This window comes from Bufo gargarizans, chromosome 2, assembly GCF_014858855.1.
Source record: "Bufo gargarizans isolate SCDJY-AF-19 chromosome 2, ASM1485885v1, whole genome shotgun sequence".
NCBI classification, from domain to species: domain Eukaryota; kingdom Metazoa; phylum Chordata; class Amphibia; order Anura; family Bufonidae; genus Bufo; species Bufo gargarizans.
Window position 1 is genome coordinate 521,317,669 of NC_058081.1, and position 18,395 is coordinate 521,336,063.

An 18,395-nucleotide genomic window follows, 5' to 3' on the forward strand; every position below is an offset into this window, starting at 1 on the left:
GTCAAGTGCACAGGTGGTCAGATGAGATTTGGAGAGTAGAGTGGAACGTTTTTCTTCTGTAATGGTGGAGAAGCGGGTTTTGGGAGAAGAGGACCGAGCAGTTGTGTAGAGGGTCTGTGGGGACTGTGTAGTGAAGCTTTCTCTGATGTTGGCTATCTTTTGTTTGAAATATTTGGCAAAGTCCTCAGCTGAGAAGAGAGGAGAGGGCGGGGGCGCTGAGAAGGGAGTTAAAAGTGTTAAAAAGTTGTTTAGGGCTGTGGGATAGGGAAGATATGAGAGATGAGAAGTAGGCCTGTTTTGCATCAGCGAGTGAGGATTTGAATATGAGGAGGGATTGCTTGTATGCGGTGAAATGATCTTTACAATGGGATTTCTTCCATCGCCACTCAGCAGCCCTGGAAGATTGTCTGAGTTTTTTGGTCAGGTTGGTGTGCCAGGGTTGTCTGTTAATTTTTCGGGTTTTGTTGTGTGTGAGGGGGGCAACAGTCCAGAGCTGTACTTATTGTGGTGTTATATAGGGTGGTAGCAGCATCTGGGTCTTGGAGGGAACAGATGGTAGAGAGTGGGAGAAGAGAGTCAGAAAGCAAGCAAAAGTCGAGATGTTTAAGGTTCCTGCGGGGGTGTGCTAGTGTGTGGACAGGGGGAGCAGCAGAAGAGACCAATGAAAAGAAGGTGAGTAGGTTGTGGTCGGATAGGGGGAGAGGCGAATTAGAAAGGTTAGACAGGGAGCAGAGGTGGGTAAAGATAAGATCCAGAGTGTGACCATCTCTGTGGGTGGGAGCTGAAGACCACTGTGATAGGCAGAAGGAGGAAGAGAGTGATAGGAGTTTAGGGGCGGCCGAGTGTCAGATGTCAATAGGGATGTTGAAGTCACCCATGATGATAGTGGTGATGTCGGCAGAAAGAAAGTGTAGTAGCCAGGTGTTAAAGTGGTCAAGAAAGATGGTGGCTGGGCCTGGGGGGCGGAAAATGACGGCTACTTGAAGGTTGGAGGGAGAATAGATACGAACAAAGTGTACTTCAAATGAGGTGAGTGTAATGGAGGGTGGCAAGTGGAGCAGGTGTCTGATAGGAGAAGACCAACTCCTCCACCATGTTTGCAGTCGGGGCAGGGGGTGTGAGTGAATTGAATTCCACTATAAGAGAGTGCAGCAGGGGAGGAGGTGTCAGAGGGTGTCAGCCATGTTTCTGTGAGACCCAGAAAGGAAAGGTTTTGAGAGATAAAAAGTTCATGAATGTAGGACAGTTTGTTACAGACAAAGCGTGCATTCCAAAGAGGCAGGGGTCAGAGGAATGGTTATTAGGTTTAAGGGGTTGCAGAAATTTGTAGAAGGAGATTTGTAGTGGGACATGGAGGTGATAGTGGGGATTTGCTGAGGGGGGCCTGGATTTGGAGAGATATCACCAGCAATAAGGAGAAGCAGAGAAAGTGTTAATAGGTGAGAATAGGAGAGGGCATGAGGTATCTGTGTGTGTTTGGTAAGGAAGTGTTTTATGTTGTCAAACAGGTTTGTGCAAGCGGTCAGATGAGAAGGTAAGATGGAGGAAGAGATGAATAGTTCCTTGCTGGGTGAATGGATGTGGGGGTATTTTAGGAGGTTGTGGAAAAATGAAAAATTTAAACATTGTTTGCATTACCTATGTCTGCAATTATCTGTGGTCCAATTCTGGTATAATTCAGTATGTGCACTTAAAAGTTGCACTTGAGAGATTTGGAAAGACCAAGGTCTGGAAGACCTATGAACTTAGATTTATACCACTCAGTGTTCAATCAGGTGTAAACAAGAGGGGAGGGGGATACATTAGGCCTAATCAAGGAGGACCATATACAGGGGTGAAATATCCAGCAGGGAAAGAGACATTAATAGTTCAGTCAAGACATACCAGGAGTTAGAAGGAAAGATGAGAGGGGTGGACAAGAAATTCTTTTTACCACTTCAGTACATGTAACAGCACCTAATGGCCAAGATACTATAGAAAATGAAGTGAGACAACCACATAGATGCTTATGCGGGCCATGATACAAAGGTCTTTATGTTTTCCTCTGATGGTATCTGCTCATGTTTGCAAGAAATATACCATCAAAGAGAAGGAGAGGCAGTATATTTTATTGCAAATAGTGTCTAATGCCCTGATCAGCTTACATTTATTGCAATAACTATATTAACTCCACACACTAGTCTTCCACAGCTTTTTGGCTGTGGAACGGTCACAGTAAAAATCTTAATTCCCTAAATTTGTACAACAATCAGAAATTTTTGAGATCAACAGGAGTTGCCTCCAACTTTTTCCTCGCAGGGGAGCACAGAGGTTTCAGTAAGATGTTAGAAGCCTAACTTAAATAGGCCTCCTGATATCTCAAGGAGAGAAACCTAAAACAAACCTATGTGGTATTGACAGGCAGTAGCTTGTATAGCGAATAGAGGTTCCAATTACCATTATGGTGCCTGAAACATATGTTAGGGTAACCAGCATAAATACTTTGATATTGGCTTGATATTTTGATAACACAATACTTGGGGTAGAAACTTAGAAATGCTGCAATAAAACTGTAGGATGATCATGTGACTGCCGAGGAATAGGTCATACCTGCAACACATGTAACTATTGTGAATATGACTGATTATAGACTTACCTGAAGGCTTCTATCAAACGTTCCACCTTCTGTGCCTCACCCTGCACTCGGATGTGTGCCTGGAACTTCCGCAGAGCCTCATCCAGCTCCATGTTGGAAAAATCCATTTCATCCACCACACAGCTTAAGTATAAAGGAAAATTCAGAAAGTTACATCGAACTTTCAACTGGCCTCCATTCAGGTTTTCAGAAAAATAGATAGACGAAAAGTAACCCTACCAGTCCTCAAAAGGGTTGTTAGATGCCTTCACACTGCTTATTTTGTTGCAGAATTTCCTGCAACTGAAAATCAGTTCCATTCACCTGAAGTCAATGTGCTTGCCGGCCCATTCAAATAATCGGAACTGCAACACAATCTGCCGTGTGTGAAGGCACCCTACTTAGCTTTGACACTAGCATAAACTGACATTTCAACTTCATTTCTCATTGCTGCTGCATTTTTCCTAAAGACCTGCCCGTACAGGTGTTAGTCATTACTGTGGTACTGACGTTCTATTCAAGACTCTACTCACATAGAGCGATCATGCAGTACGTGGAATTGTGTGAGGACACAGAAAAAAAGTAAGATGGGTTCATGATATAATATAGCAACCCATCAACACAATGTCCATTTAGCTTTTACTATGCCCATATGGCTCCATAGAATAAGATGAACTTTCCCAACTGTGAAGTGTGCGTCATTCATTTTCATTCTACCGTTAAATCTCCACTTCACACTAATGTCTTTGATTTCTTGCTTTTTTTTTTTTTGGGATTCGGGTAAAGCAGCCGCATGCATGTGAGGGCTTCAAGCGTGTAATGTGTGTTGAATAGCAGAATGACCTAGTTTCAGAACTCAGGTGAGGAGCGGGGATTCAGTTGTATACGAAGGGGGAGGGAAGGTCAATAAAAACCTTTTTTTATAGGAGATCATTGATCGTATTGTATCATAGTTCACCTAAAGAGCTCTAATATCACTCATGCAACAAAAAAAAATTCCATGAGAGATGTTGGCAATTCAAAGAGGATATGTTATAGGAACAAGCCTGAAACAAGTCCTGGGCAAGCAATAATGGTTATACAATAACAAGACAGGAAAGGATGAATCACTAGATAAGTAAGGTGTCCGGGTGACATCCTCTATAGGAGCTGTAATGAGGTCGTATTGATTATTAATGGAGCAATATGCTGAGAGACAATATCCCAGTCAAACGACGATTCACATTCACAATTCTCAGACATGCGGCCCCTAAAGTATTCAGAGTTTGTCGCTTACTCAAGAACATCCCGGTTGAATTGCTTTTTGCTGTTCCCAAGGAATTCGCCAATCATTTGTCGGCTTAGTCCTTTCCTCTGTAGCAGGAAATGTGCAACCCCAATGGGGGTATCTGGGATGAAACCGCGAGAGATTAAGAACTGGATGCCTTTATCAGGATTACTGCAGGAAAAACAAAAATAAAATCTTGATAGAAGCTGCAAGTTACCAAAGACTGGTAGACCTTTCTTTATTTAAATGAGCACACCACCTTATGTCTGTGAAGGTTCTCATTTATCCAGGTCATGGTATATCTGCAAAGAATAAATCAAGGCAACTGGACTTACTGTAGATTTCTTGAAAACGTTTCACTCGTTCTTCCAACGAGCTCAGAATTGAGAAAGCTCGTTGGAAGAACGAGTGAAACGTTTTCAAGAAATCTACAGTAAGTCCAGTTGCCTTGATTTATTCTTTACAGACACACCACCTTAGTATCATCTGTCAGAACATAACGGTACTGTGTCTAGAAAACACATCTCTGACTGGTGCCCTATAGGGGTCCAAAAACAAAGACCTTCATCAGTGTGACATCAAGCGTTTTGGTTTAGAGTTAAAAGATGATCTGTCAACATCCTTGACATGTCTACCGTAGCTCTTGTATTTCCCATAAAATAACAATTCTGGAACAAACGACCTGTGCATTTTGCCTTTCCTCTGATATTCCTGTTTGTAATCTATGAATAAATTGACAAATGGCATTATGTTTTCCCTTGTCAATAAGGTGTGTCTCTACACAGTCTGGGACTATCAGCAATGACTTGACTGTATCAAAGTATGTAGGCACATACCATACCCTTGGAAAAACAGAGGAAAGCCACAACACTGAGCTGTTATTTCATGGCACATACAAGTATTTACTAGACCATGTCAAGAGAAGGGTCTTTAATTACCCAATTTTCATATCATTAATGGGTGATAGTTATCAAACGATTTTAAAGAAAAGGTGGCTTAGTTGCCTATAGCAACCAATCAGATTTCACCTTTCATTTTCCAGAGGAGCTCTGAAAAATGAAAGATGGAATCTTGGAATCTGATTGGTTGCTGTGGGCAACTAAGCCACTTTTGCTTCACACCAGTTCTAAATCTACCCCATGTACATTTCCCAAGGCACCCTCATTTTTTTTTCCAAGTTGAACTAGCGAGCAGGGGCATTGCTAGCTCAAAACATTTGTGGCGTGGGCCCCTGATGTATACTGGAAGTGACGTGGCGCACAGGAATCAGCTTGAGGAGGGTGTGTGTGCTATGTGGTGTCCCCGATTTCCTGCACTCAGCTCTACTATGTGCGCATGTAGAGGTAGGGAGATCTGATGGAACATTCTGCACTTAAAAATCTACCTACCCCTGAGTGCGCACACGCTGTGTACAGTTTCGCGCATGCAAATGAAGTAGGTGCTTCTCGCGGTCCAATTATTTTTACGAATCCATAGCAGAGCTGAGTGCGGGATATCGGGGACACCACATAGCACACACACCCTCCTCAAGATGATTCCTGTGCGGCCGCCTCACTTCCAGTATAGCATTGTGCCAAGGTATAGAAATCTGGCAGAACTCCGTCCTCAGGACGGCAATACAATTGAATCTAATACACTGCAAGAGCTGAAGGACCCGTGATGACCTCACAAGGTCATGTGATCAGTTCTAAATGCAGTAGCTGAAAATGACCTGGGATGATGTCCCCATCATGTGACCAGAGCAGGAGAGGAGGGCTCAGCAGTGAAGAGAAGTCCTGGGAGGAGGCTGAGGTGATATTTGCTACATGAGGAGAGGTAAGTAAAGATTACTCAGTGTGAGAGGCAGAGCAATGTTGGGAGTTGTAGTTATTTAACTGGGACTGTATATTAGAGATGAAGGGAGGGAAGTTATTTACATGGGAGAGTGAGGTGAAGTGATGTTAATTACATGGCACTGAAATTTGGAAGTGGCTGAGGTAGGGTGATGTTATTTACATGGGACTGTATGTTGAGGGGTAATGTTATTTATATGGGACTGCATGTTCAAGGCAGCTGTGGGAGGGAGTGATATTTACATGGGAATGAATGTTAAGGGGTATTGTTATTTACATGGGACTGCATGTTGGTGGTGGCTGCGGAGGGGTGATTTTATTGACATGGGACTGTATGTTGAAGGTGTCTGGGGGAGGGAGTGATGTTATTTATATGAGACTGAATATTGAGAAGGTGATGTCAATTACATGGGACTGTATGCTGGAAGGGGCAGGAGAGATGGTGTGATGTTATTTACATGGGACTGAATATTGGAGGGGGCTGGAGAGATGGTGTGATGGCATTTATATGGGACTCTATGGTGGAGGGAAGGAAATAGTGTTATTTACATGGGACTGTATGGCGGAGGTGCTGAGGAATTATAATTTCTGAGGAAAATAAACTGAGGAATATAACTACAGGGGGCACTATAAATACTTGGGGCGCTTCAGGGAAAGCATTATAACAGTACGGGGCAATATAAATACTGGGGGTACTGTGGGGGCATTTTAAGGCTCTATAGGAGAAATCCGCATTATTTTTACTAAGAGCACTATAGGGGCCATATTACTACTGAGGGGCCTGTAGAGCACTTTATTACCACTAGGGGAACAATAGGGGGCCTTATTTCTACTAGGGGCTCTGTGAGGGTATTATTAATACTGGAGGGCTCTTCTATTAATGGAGGCACTCTTGTGGAGCATTATCACTGTTGGGTCCAATAGGGGGCAGTATTACTAATGAGAGTATTCTAGAAGGGAATTACTATTGGTGGGAAGGAAGCTAAGATGTCTGTGCATCACACTCTGCAGAGACGAGGCGGCTGAGAAAAGTGTCTGGACCGAATGGAGAAGATGATAACAGAGAAGATCTACATCAGAGGAGAAGTCACCTGGAGGCCCTGGATGTGAGAGATATGTGCTGCTGTATAGCAAGTACAGTAAAATGTCTTCAGTGTTAGTGTTTGCAAGGGGGGGGGGGGGGGGGGGGGGGGAGATGCGGTTGTTCAACTTTGGGCCATTTGCATTGGTGCTTGGGCCTCTGATTTTTTGAGACCCTAGCAACACCCCTGCTAGCGAGACCAAGGAAAATGTATGGGTTTTTTCAAGAACTTTGACAAAAAACTGCAGGTATGCTTTGAGCCAATTGGCTGGAGTACATATGCAGACTCTCATATAGGGTATGTGCAGATTTTTGTTCTCCAGTGGAAAAACAAGCGCCACAGGGAGGTTAGCCCTTAGGAGAACATCAAGACCCTACTTGAGTTAAGACATACTCAACCCCATAACCCTTTGCCCATTCTCACATATTGAACAGGTTCAGCCCGATGCGGTACAGTCTCTTCCTCATTGTATCAGTTGAGAGAGTTGGTGATCGGCAGCTGGCAGGGTTCTCGCAATAGTACCGAGGAAGGCTGAGGATCATGGCTTGCAAGGCCTCCTTAGAAGACACCTCAGATACAGACTTAGCAGAGGTGGAGGTGCTACTGCTGCTCAACTGTTCTGAGAGGTCAGTAGTTTCAGTTTCAGTAGGAACAGGTCCAACTAATTCCTTCCCAACCCCATTACCATTCACCTCAGGAAAGGAGTTCTGTACAACGTGCGTCTCATGGGTAGTTTCCTGGGAAGGAGGCTCCAAAGTAACTTCTCCACTGACACTGACCCTCTCCTCCTCCGTTTTAGAGTTCTGAGTCCCGGCCAAGCAGTTGGACATGGAAAGGGAAGTAGAGGAGGATACTGAAATATTATTATTGTCTATCTGAACTGTAACATCACGGAAAGCCATCATTAATGTACTGCTACTTTTAGGTAGAGTCCCCAGTTTGCTATCCTCACTTTCTCCTTCTTCTAGTTTAGGTGGCTCCAGTTCTGGATTCTGCTGCATAAAGGTCTCCCGTATCTGGTAGGAGCCTGCCTCAGGGAAGGCACACATGGTCTTCAGGCTCCAAGTGCTGAGGGCATCATCAATAGATTTGGCAAGAGACTGTACCTGTTCAGTGAAGGAGTCTTCAAGCTCAGTTAATGCCCCACTGATAGTAGCTGGGAGGGAAGGAGACCTCACTAGAGGGATACCCATCAAATTGTAGCTTTCCAACAGAGCTTTTTCAGCAGAAGGGAAACTATCTGGGTTATGGACTCGAATCTTTCGCAAGGAAATGCGTCGGGGGAGGCGACTTTGTAGCAAGGAGTCTCGGATCTTTTCAAAGTTCTTGCTTAGCTGGTATTGTCGAAATGCTGTCTGGATGGTACAGGCTGCCCTGCGAGATACTAGGTGCCCCCCATACTTGTGCTCAAGCATCTCAATCTGGAAAAAAAGAAAATGGTTATAAAACACCAATAACAGAAAACTAAGTTTGTGAAACTTTCACAATTTTCTACATTTCTGCATAAATTTGACCTAAAATTACATCACTTTCACACAAATCCTAATAGTAGATAACGATAACCACATCAAACATATGAGTTAAAAATATTGGACTTAAATCCTTTAATCCTCCTTCTATGAGGGCATAACTATGTTGATACACAAGTCTGGCTTTGTGCTACAGAAAATATCAGCTATTAAAGGTAATCTGTCAACAATTTTATGGTGTCCTAACTAAGGGCAACATGAACAAGTGACAGAACCCCTTAGCAAAATACTGGGTCACTTTCTTTAACTGACCCAGCCATTTGCCAAAATCTTGTATTGAATAGCATCAGCTCATGACTCCTCTTTTATGAGCTCATGGCTCTCCCCACCCACCTGCTACTGATTCATATGAAAAAGCTGTCAGATGAAGGTGGGCGGGGAGCGCCGTGAACTCATAAATATGTTCGGCACATAATGGTATTGGGCCGAATACCACATGTGCTCGTGCGCAATGCTCGAGTCTCCTCCCTGCACTTTTGTTGGCTGCTACGCAGCCAATAAACGTGCAGGTGAGTGCTGCCTTTCACTGTAATGCCGTAGCCATGTTGGTTACTGGCATTACAGTGATTGGCTGGGCGGAAACGCGTCATCGGGTGCTATATAGCACCCGATGACACATGTTCGGCTCAGTGTTGGTCAGGGAGAGCTGTGCTGAAGAAGGGAAAGATAGTGTAAAGTGAAATTTTCTTTTTTTCACCACCAGCATGATCTGCCACATGGCATCAAAGCACTGTAATAGGTGGGCTAAACGCCTGGGTCCACAATCTGTGTCTACGGGTGACACCACTGCCTCCTCTTCCCTTGTGTTACGTGCTGGCCAATCCCCTGTCGAAGGCGCAGGCCCGGATGCCTCCCGCCCTGCACCTGGATCTTTGCAAGCACCATCAGCGACCACATCCACTTCCGTGTCCCTGGGCAGCGTACAAATATCCTAACCCCAGGCATTTGAACACAAGCGCAAATACCTAGCCACCCACCCACAGGCTATAGCACTAAATGCGCAACTTTCCAAATTACTGGCCCTGGAACTGTTGCCATTTAGGCTTGCGGACACTGAGGACTTCCGCAGCCTGATGTCGGCAGCCGTCCCTCGTTACACAGTCCCCAGCCGCCACTATTTTTCATGATGTGTTATGTCCGCCTTACACCAGCATGTGTCCCCTAACATCACCCGTGCCCTGACCAACGCAGATACTGGGAAGGTCCACTTAACCACTGATACATGGACAAGTTCTTTCAACCAGGGACGCTACATTTTCCTGACGGCACACTGGGTGAACGTTATGGAGGCGAGTCGTACCCTGGGATGGCACAGGTGCTACCGACACCAAGGATTGCGGGCCCTAATTCCATCCTGGTTTCCGCCACCAACCTAATGGCTCCAACCCCCACTTCTCCTCCTCTGCCTCCTCCTCCACTTCCACCTCAGAATTATCCTCTTGCAGCACCAGTCAGCCATCAGTCCGTAGCTGGACGCAGTGTAGTACTGCAGTGGGGAAGCGTCAACAGGCCGTGCTTAAGCTGATCTGCTTAGGTGACAAACAGCACACCACCACAGAGCTGTGGCAGGGGATAAGAGACCAGACTGAGCTGTGACTCTCGCCACTCAACCTTGAACCAGGCATGGTTGTGTCTGATAATGGCCGTAACTTGGTGGCGGCTTTGGAGCTCGGGAAGATCACACACATCCCATGCCTAGCCCACATCTTCAACTTAGTGGTTCAGCGGTTTTGCAAAACCTACCTCAATTTGCGAGAGCTACGGGTGAAAGTGTGCCACGTGTGTGCCCATTTCCGTCATGGACAGCTTCTGCTGGTCTGTCAACACTGCAGCAGCGATTACAATTGCCAGCTCACCGACTGTTGTGCAACATGAGCACGCGCTGGAACTCGACGTTCCACATGTTGGCCAGGCTTGGTGAGCAGCAGAGGGCAGTAGTGGAATACCAGCTGCAACATGGTCGTCGCCTTTCCAGTCAGCTTCCGCTCTTTACAAGCGAGGTGTGGGCATGGATGTCTGATCTCTGTGAAGTTTTAAGAAACTTTGAGGAATCAACACAGATGGTGAGCAGCGATAACGCTATTATAAGCGTCACCTCCACTTCTGTGTCTCCTCAAATGCTCGCTACTCACAATTAAGGCGGACATTTTGCATGTGGAAGAGGTGGAAATGGGGGAAGACATTACACAGGGTGATAGCCAGATCACCCTCAGTTCGTCTTCTGAGTGCAAATTGCATAATGATGAGGAGGAGCAAGAGACGGATGCCTCCGCTACAGAGGGTAGTACCCATGGAAGTTTAATTCCATCTGTTCAGCGTGGATGGGCAGAAGAGGAGGAAGAGGATGAGGAGATTGAGAGTCATCCTCCTGATGACGACAGCGAAGTCTTGCCTGTTGGGATTCTGGCACACATGGCCGACTTTATGTTAGGCTGCCTTTCCTGTCACCCACGCGTTTTACGCATTTTGGACAACACCGATTACTGGTTGTTCACCCTTCTCGACTCCCGCTACAGAGAACTTCTCATCTCTCATTTCTGTGTTGGAGAGGATGAGCAAAATGGTGCAATACAAGGTCCTTGTGAAAAAATTGCTCCAAAAATTTTCAGCTGACAACGCTGGCGGCAGAGTACATAGTTCCTTGGGCAACCGAGGAGAGGAGATGATGGGAACACACAGCAGTTCCAACAGAGGCAGGGCAACACTCTCCAAAGCTTGGGACAGTTTCATGACACCCTGCCAGCATCCTCACCCTGATGCGCGGCCTAGTGTCACAAGGAGGGAAAAATTTGGGAAGATGGTGAAGGAGTACGGAGCAGACCATGTCAGCATCCTCAATGATCCCTCTGTGCCTTACAACTACTGGCTGTCCAGGCTGGACACGTGGCACGAACTGGCGCTCTACACCTTGGAGGTGCTGGCCTGCCCCAGCGTTTTGTCAGAGCGGGTATTTAGTGCTGCTGGGAGCATAATAACTGATAAGCGCATCCGCCTGTCAACGGAAAATGCTGACCGGTTGACTCTTAAAAATGCCTGGATTGCCCATGACTTCTCTACTCCACTAGAGCAAAGCAGCTAAACATAAAGGCACTTTAAATGTGTTTTTTATAATGTATTGAATACACTGTAGTCCCATGCACCCCTTCCACCACAAAAAAGGGTATATGGTTCAATTTTCCTTTTCTCGTCCTCCTCCTCTTCCATTATATCAATATGCTTATTAGTCTGCCCTCGCTCTTAATGCTGTAGAGAGTCAGCTCACCTGCAGGCCCTCGCATATAATGTTTTACAGGGTCAGCTCACCAGCAGGCCCTCAACCATGTTTTACAGGGTCAGCTCACCAGCAGGCCCTTACCTACAATCTTTTAGAGGGACAGCTCACGTGCAGGCCCTCGCATATAATGTTTTTGAGGGTCAGCTCACCAGCAGGCCCTCACCTACAATATTATAGAGGGTCAGCTCACCAGCAGGCCCTCAACCATAATGTTTTACAGGGTCAGCTCACCAGCAGGCCCTCAACCATGTTTTACAGGGTCAGCTCACCAGCAGGCCCTTACCTACAATCTTTTAGAGGGACAGCTCACGTGTAGGCCCTCGCATATAATGTTTTTGAGGGTCAGCTCACCAGCAGGCCCTCAACCATGTTTTACAGGGTCAGCTCACCAGCAGGCCCTCGCCCATAATTTTTTCAATGGTCAGCAGCAGGCACTCGTCTATAATTTTTTTGATGCTCAGATCAGCAGCAGGCACTCGCCCCTAATGTTTTAGAGAGTCATCTCTGCAGCAGACCCTCACCCCTAATGTTTTAGATGGTCAGCTCAGCAGCAGGCCCTCGGCGGAATGTTTTAGAGGGTCACCAGCAGGCCCTTTCTCCTAATGTTTTTGAGGGTCACCAGCAGGCCATCAATCAAAATTTTTAAGGGTGTATGATGCCCTCCTTTAAGTGTAATAATAGGTGTATTGGAGTGCCGGTTCCTTGCAATTTTTCGAAGCCCTTTTACTTGTGCATAGGCTTTATTAGTGTAGGAGTCCCACTACCTGAACAATTGTACCACAAAGTGAATGAGGATATCTATTATGTGCTATACAGGTTGTATCAGAGTGCCTCTTCCTTGTAATTTTTGGCAGCACTTGCACTTTTCTATACAAGTAAATATACAGGAAAAAATGTTTCCTAACAATTTTTCCTCTAAAATCAATTTTATCTTCGGTTTTGTGCGTATTATTGTCAGTCTGTAAAAGTGGCGTACTACTCGGACAACATCGTTCCCAGCAGCGACCTGGGAGTCCAAGATGCATCCAGACATCCTCCCCATGCTGTTCCTGAACCATTTCGGTGGTGTTTCCATCAATTTCTGACCTTTTTCTATGAACCAGACACCCTTCCCTTTTCAGAGCAGCGGGTGCCTGGTTTAATGGTTGGGTTCTCCCATTGACTTCCATTGTGCTTGAGCATCCGGAGGTGTTCGACCATCTGAACACCCGAGCACTTTGGTGCTGGATCAACACTAATCTTCAGTTGAATCTCTGGAGGAATGGAGTTCATGAGGAGACATGAAGTACAGAGAGAATGGACAGGACAGACTGTGGTAATGAAGACTGCATACAAGTGCTGCTGCTCATTAGTCACACCTCCTCTCACGCTACTCTCTGTAATTCATGTCTCCTTATGAACTCCATTCCTACAGAGATTCAGCTAAAGATCATATAAAACTGTATTCAGGATTATAAAGGAGCATGAGGCAGCGCTTTAGATTAGTCTATTGAAGTAACTTGTCCTCCTGTGTGATTAAGACGGGTTTTGTGTGTACTAATAGGACAGCGGCCATTTCAGTTCCCATGAGGATTGCTCCCTAGACAAAACAAACCATTACAACTAATGAAAGGTATTTGGGAATATATTTATAATAAAGTAATATTTAAGTATTTTCATTTTTTTTATTCCTGGAGAACCCCTTTAAGGAAAATAGAAAAAGCAAATAGAAAAATCTGACCTCGATGGTGGGTGACTGATAAAAATGCTGAGAGGCCACTTGAATAACAGACAGTACATTATATCTTGTCCAACAAAGCATGACCAGTTTTCATATAGCAGTATAGATACCAGAAATGCAAATAAATAATGCCAACCAAAAGCAAACATAGGACAAGGTGAGACAGATAACATCTAGACAAGAGAGGGGGGATGGACCCGAAACAGGGGGAAAGGTGGGTGAGACAGATGGAGAAAATAATACTGGTAGAGGGGAAAAAAAAAAAAAAAAAAAAAAAAACACTATCTCTAAGTCCTCAATAGGCCAATAAAGCCTGATATTCCGAAGAGCCCTGGAACACAAACCACTGGGTCCAAGAGGTAATGAAGGCATTGTGGGTGTTTCTCAAAAGAGCTGTCAGCTCCTCCATTCTTCGGATGTCTTCCCTTTTATAAAGTTCTTATGTCTACTTTTCTTTGTCCCCTAAGTGGGTCCTCAAGCATTGGAAGAGTAACATTCCAACCTTGAAGATCCATCATGAGAAAAAGTTGGCCTCTTGTTGGCGCTCCTCAGTGATTAGTGCTAGAGATCAATTGATTTAAACAAAATTGTTGCACAAAGTTGGTGGGGGAAGGGGTTACGCTAATAACATAATACGGGAATGCCTGGTTATTGCTGCTTTTTGGGATGAGGTGCATATGTTTCTGAACACTTAACTGGGTTTGCTGGATGTGTGCTTCCCTAAGAATAGCTTGCTAGGTTTCCGCCTTCCTACTAAATACTGTAAAATACTTTACAGGCTCCTGATCTTAAGGGTTCATTCACACGTCCGCAATTTTTTTTCCAGATCCATTCCAGATTTTGCAGACCCATTCATTTTTTTAATGGGGCCGGAATAGATGCTATGTGCTGTCTGCATCCACATTTCCGGATCCGCACTTCCATTCCCGAAAAAAATAGAACATGTCCTATTCTTGTCTGCAATTACAGACAAGAAAAGGGATTTTCTATCATAGTGCCGGCGATGTGTGGTCAGAAAATTGCAGAACGCACATAGCCGGTGTCCGTGTTTTGCGGATCCGCAATTTGCGGACCGCAAAACACCTATGGACAAGTAAATGGACCCTTAATCCGAGGAAATTCATCCTTCTGAACTGGAAACCCCAGAGGAAACCTTCTTTCCCTCACTGGATACAATTTATTGATGCAGCTTTACCTTTGTATAAATTAACGTACATAGGTAGAGAAACATCTGGTCGTTTTAATAAGTTCTAGGGATCTTAACCTGGGGCCAATACGGTTTTGGCCATCGTGCTTGACTGAAAATTGAATGGTGCTGCAGTGTGAATGTTATGTGAGTGGGAATCCTTTTTAAAGTGATAAGGGACATCATTGCGAAAGACACTGATTTAATTTCTCTTTTCATTGACCTCTGTTTTGTTGCTTTTGCACTGGGGATCTGTTTTTATGGTACCAGATGAATTGAACTGTTTTCTACTGTTTTTCATGTTTAACTCTGTATTTAAAAAAAAAAGCTGCAAGAATTAAAGCTTTCAAATATTAGACTTGGTCATTTATTTATTGAGGCAAATAATTCAGTATCACACAACTGTGAGGGGCAAATAACTACGGCAATAACGGTACATCTGTTTCTGGTAAATGTTGGTTAGTCCTGCACAAAATAAATTTTACTGGTGGGCACCCCAGTCCGACACTGGTTATGTTGGAGGGTTTCCTCCCATGGAATGCTCGCTTCTGGCTTGTCCAGGCGATCTTAAGCAAACTGCAGATGGTCAGCAATGTTCCTTTTGCAGGGCAGAAGCTTTCTCCGATCCTGCCATGCACACCATTGCTGTTCAGTGAACTGATGGTGGAATCATGCGCATTAACATTAGCTTATGTGAGAAAGGCCTTTAGTTACTTAGAGGTTACCTTGGATTTCTTTGTGACCTAAAAGGCTATTACACACTTTGCTCTTGGTGTGATTTTTGTGGGTTGACCCCTCCTGGAGAGGATAATAATGGTCCTGAATTTCAACAAGGAATCTGTCTGAGGGTCCATTCACAAGTCCGCAACTGTTTTGCAGCCGCAAATTGCGGATCCGCAAAACACGGACACTGGCCATGTGTGTTCCACATTTTGCGGATGTCACATGGCCGGCACTATGATAGAAATGCATTTTCTTGTCCGTGGCTGAGGACAAGAATAGGACATGTTCTATTTTTTTTTTTTTTGCAGGACCGTGGAATGGAAGTGCGGATGCGGACAGCACACAGTGTGCTGTCCGTATCTTTTGAGGCCCCATTGAAAATGAATGGGTCTGCACCCATTCTGCAAGATGCGGACACATTTTGCGGACGAGTGAATAGATCCTGAAAGTGGATTGGTAGAATTTTTAGAGATGGTTTGTACCAAGATATGTTACAAACCATTTTTCAAGAGTTTGAGATATAGTTTGTAACATTTTCCAGCCTGATAAGCATCAAGAACTCTTCCACTGAGGTCCTCATAAATTTCCTCTTACGTGCCATCATACACTTCCACAAAAGTGTTGTGAAAATCAGAATTTGATACCTGTTCTTTAAATAAAACAGGTCGCCCACTCACACCTGATTGTCATCCTATTTATTGAGAACACCTGACTAACTTCACCTACAAATGATCTGCTATTCCTAAGGCCCCTTTCACACGGGCGAGTATTCCGCGCGGATGCGATGCGTGAGTTGAACGCATTGCACCCGCACTTAATCAGGACCCATTCATTTCTATGGGGCTGTTCACATAAGCGGTGATTTTCACGCATCACTTGTGTGTTGAGTTAAAATCGCAGCATGCTCTATATTCTGTGTTTTTCACGTAACGCAGGCCCCATAGAAATGAATGGGGTTGCCTGAAAATCGCAAGCATCCACAAGCAAGTGCGGATGCGGTGCGATTTTCACGCACGGTTGCTAGGAGACGATCGGGATGGAGACCTGATCATTATTATTTTCCCTTATAACATGGTTATAAGGGAAAATAATAGCATTCTGAATACAGACTGCATAGTACAATAGCGCTGGAGGGGTTAAAAAAAATTTAAACTTGATCGCGCTGACTGGAGTGACATCACATGATCCATCACCACGGTAAAAGATCATGTGATGACCGGAGTGACGTCACCACAGGTCTTGTTACTGCACACAGCTAAGATGAAGACAGAAGGAGATGCCAGCTACGCGATCAAGTGGATTAAGGTGAGTTACATTTTTTTATTTTATTTTTAACCCCTCCAGCGCTATTTTATTATGCATTCTGTATTCAGAATGCTATTATTTTCCCTCATAACCATGTTATAAGGGAAAATAATACAATCTACAGAACACCGATCCCAAGAACACAGAAGTTCGGGTTTGGATACCAAACATGCGTGATTTTTCTCACGCGAGTGCAAAACGCATTACAATGTTTTGCACTCGCGCTGAAAAATCGCGCGTGTTCTTGCCACGCACCCGCACCTTTTCCCGCAACGCCCGTGTGAAACCAGCCTAAAGGTTCACATACTTTTGCCAGTTACTAACATGTGATTTGGATCATTTTTCTCAATACATAAATGCTTAAGTCTAATATTTGTAACTTATTTTTTATTTGGTTATCTTTATCTACTTTTAGGACTTGTGTTGAAACCTCATGCAGTTTTAGTTCACATACCGGTATATGCAGAAATATACTAAATCCTAAAAGGTTCACAAACTTACAAGCATCGCTATATCTTGGGCTACAGAAAAGTCACTAGCTCAGGCACTGCAGCTGTCACTGTTATAGAGCTTGGTGGCTGACACTGTTATGAGCCACTGTTGCTGGCAATGTTAAGGGGCACTGTGGTCCTCACTGTTATGGGATACTGTAGGCATCATTTAATTTGGATCACTGTGTTAGTCAGTGCCATGAGGGCACTGATGTAGTTAGGAACACATGGATACTGTAGCCTGTGCATTGGAGGCAGCTACTATGGCTACCTATGTTATTATGAAGTCACTGACCATTAGTGTCATGGAGGGCTTGTATAACACAACACCTTCTCCCCAAGATGTTTGGTTCCAGTTTGAAATCCATCACCTCTTCAATAGTCAAGTCAGGAAGCTTACAAATCGTCTACTTTGACTATTGGGGTGGGACCGATGACAATTCCAGTCATGTGACTCAACATTGGACACCGTTGGGCAGAAGAACTGGGCCTCAGAACTTGTGGTGCTTTTCCGCACAATAATGGGCATGCTGCAGATTTGAAATGCCACCGCATGCTCTGGTTTTGGTGCTACATGAGGATGGGATTTGGAAAATCCCATCCACTTGCATCGTGCTGTATGGGTCTACCACGTCTGGTCCTTCCCTTAAAGGTCCATAGCTTCCACAACAAAAAAAACAGGAAGTGTTGTAAATGTCCGTATTAGTGATACACCGATGTTGCGACAAATCTGTGACTGTTTCTATGAAAAGTGGATGAATGCTGCAGATTTGGACTTTTCTATGGAAACTGAGATTTGCGCATTTGGTTTTGGAAACTGCTCCAGTGATAACTGAACCGGCTAGAAGTTTAGGATGAAAATAAATCTCATTACCGAGGGCAAGAACCGTAACACTGCAAAACCCAGAGAGGCCACATCAGTAACAAGGCGTAGAGTATCCTGCAGCCCCGGGCTTTGTGTGATTACTCATTTATTTCAGCAGAAAAAGCAAAAAGAAGGTCAAGGGAAATAGGCTGAATACCAAGTAGCCCAGGGGGTCCAATCAGAACCCTCTTAAGACTAGGAGTCCTATATACCTGAATGATAAACAGGCATTTTTCAGTTACTCCTGACCTGGTCCATGTTCCTATCACACTGCTTATCTGTCATTCTTCACTGTAGTCCTGCCCGTTCTTTCATGAACCAGGTCGCGCAGGATGAACAATGCTACAGTCCCAGAAACATGTTTTTAGAGCTAACGTAGAAGAAGTGGAAGGTAAGTAAAGCTGGTCAATTCTAGGACAGTACATTTATACTTATGTCATTATAGTCTGCTGCATTCATGGCGTCTTATACTGCAATGTGTTATGATCAGGGCTGGATTATAGCATT

At 44.6% G+C, this 18,395-nt stretch overlaps 1 protein-coding gene across 5 annotated transcripts in view; it reads right to left on the minus strand.

Moving 5' to 3' along the window:
- The window catches only part of IQSEC3 (IQ motif and Sec7 domain ArfGEF 3), a 97,455-nt gene that overhangs the window by 17,540 nt on the left and 61,520 nt on the right, over positions 1 to 18,395 (minus strand). For all 5 annotated transcript variants that reach the window (XM_044281401.1, XM_044281400.1, XM_044281399.1 and 2 more), the window contains exons 4-6: positions 7,219 to 8,216; positions 3,891 to 4,052; positions 2,636 to 2,758 (exon numbers count right to left, since the gene is read on the minus strand). In XM_044281401.1, the coding sequence (XP_044137336.1) occupies positions 2,636 to 2,758; positions 3,891 to 4,052; positions 7,219 to 8,216 (1,283 nt within the window). The remainder of the gene's footprint in view (positions 1 to 2,635; positions 2,759 to 3,890; positions 4,053 to 7,218; positions 8,217 to 18,395) is intronic.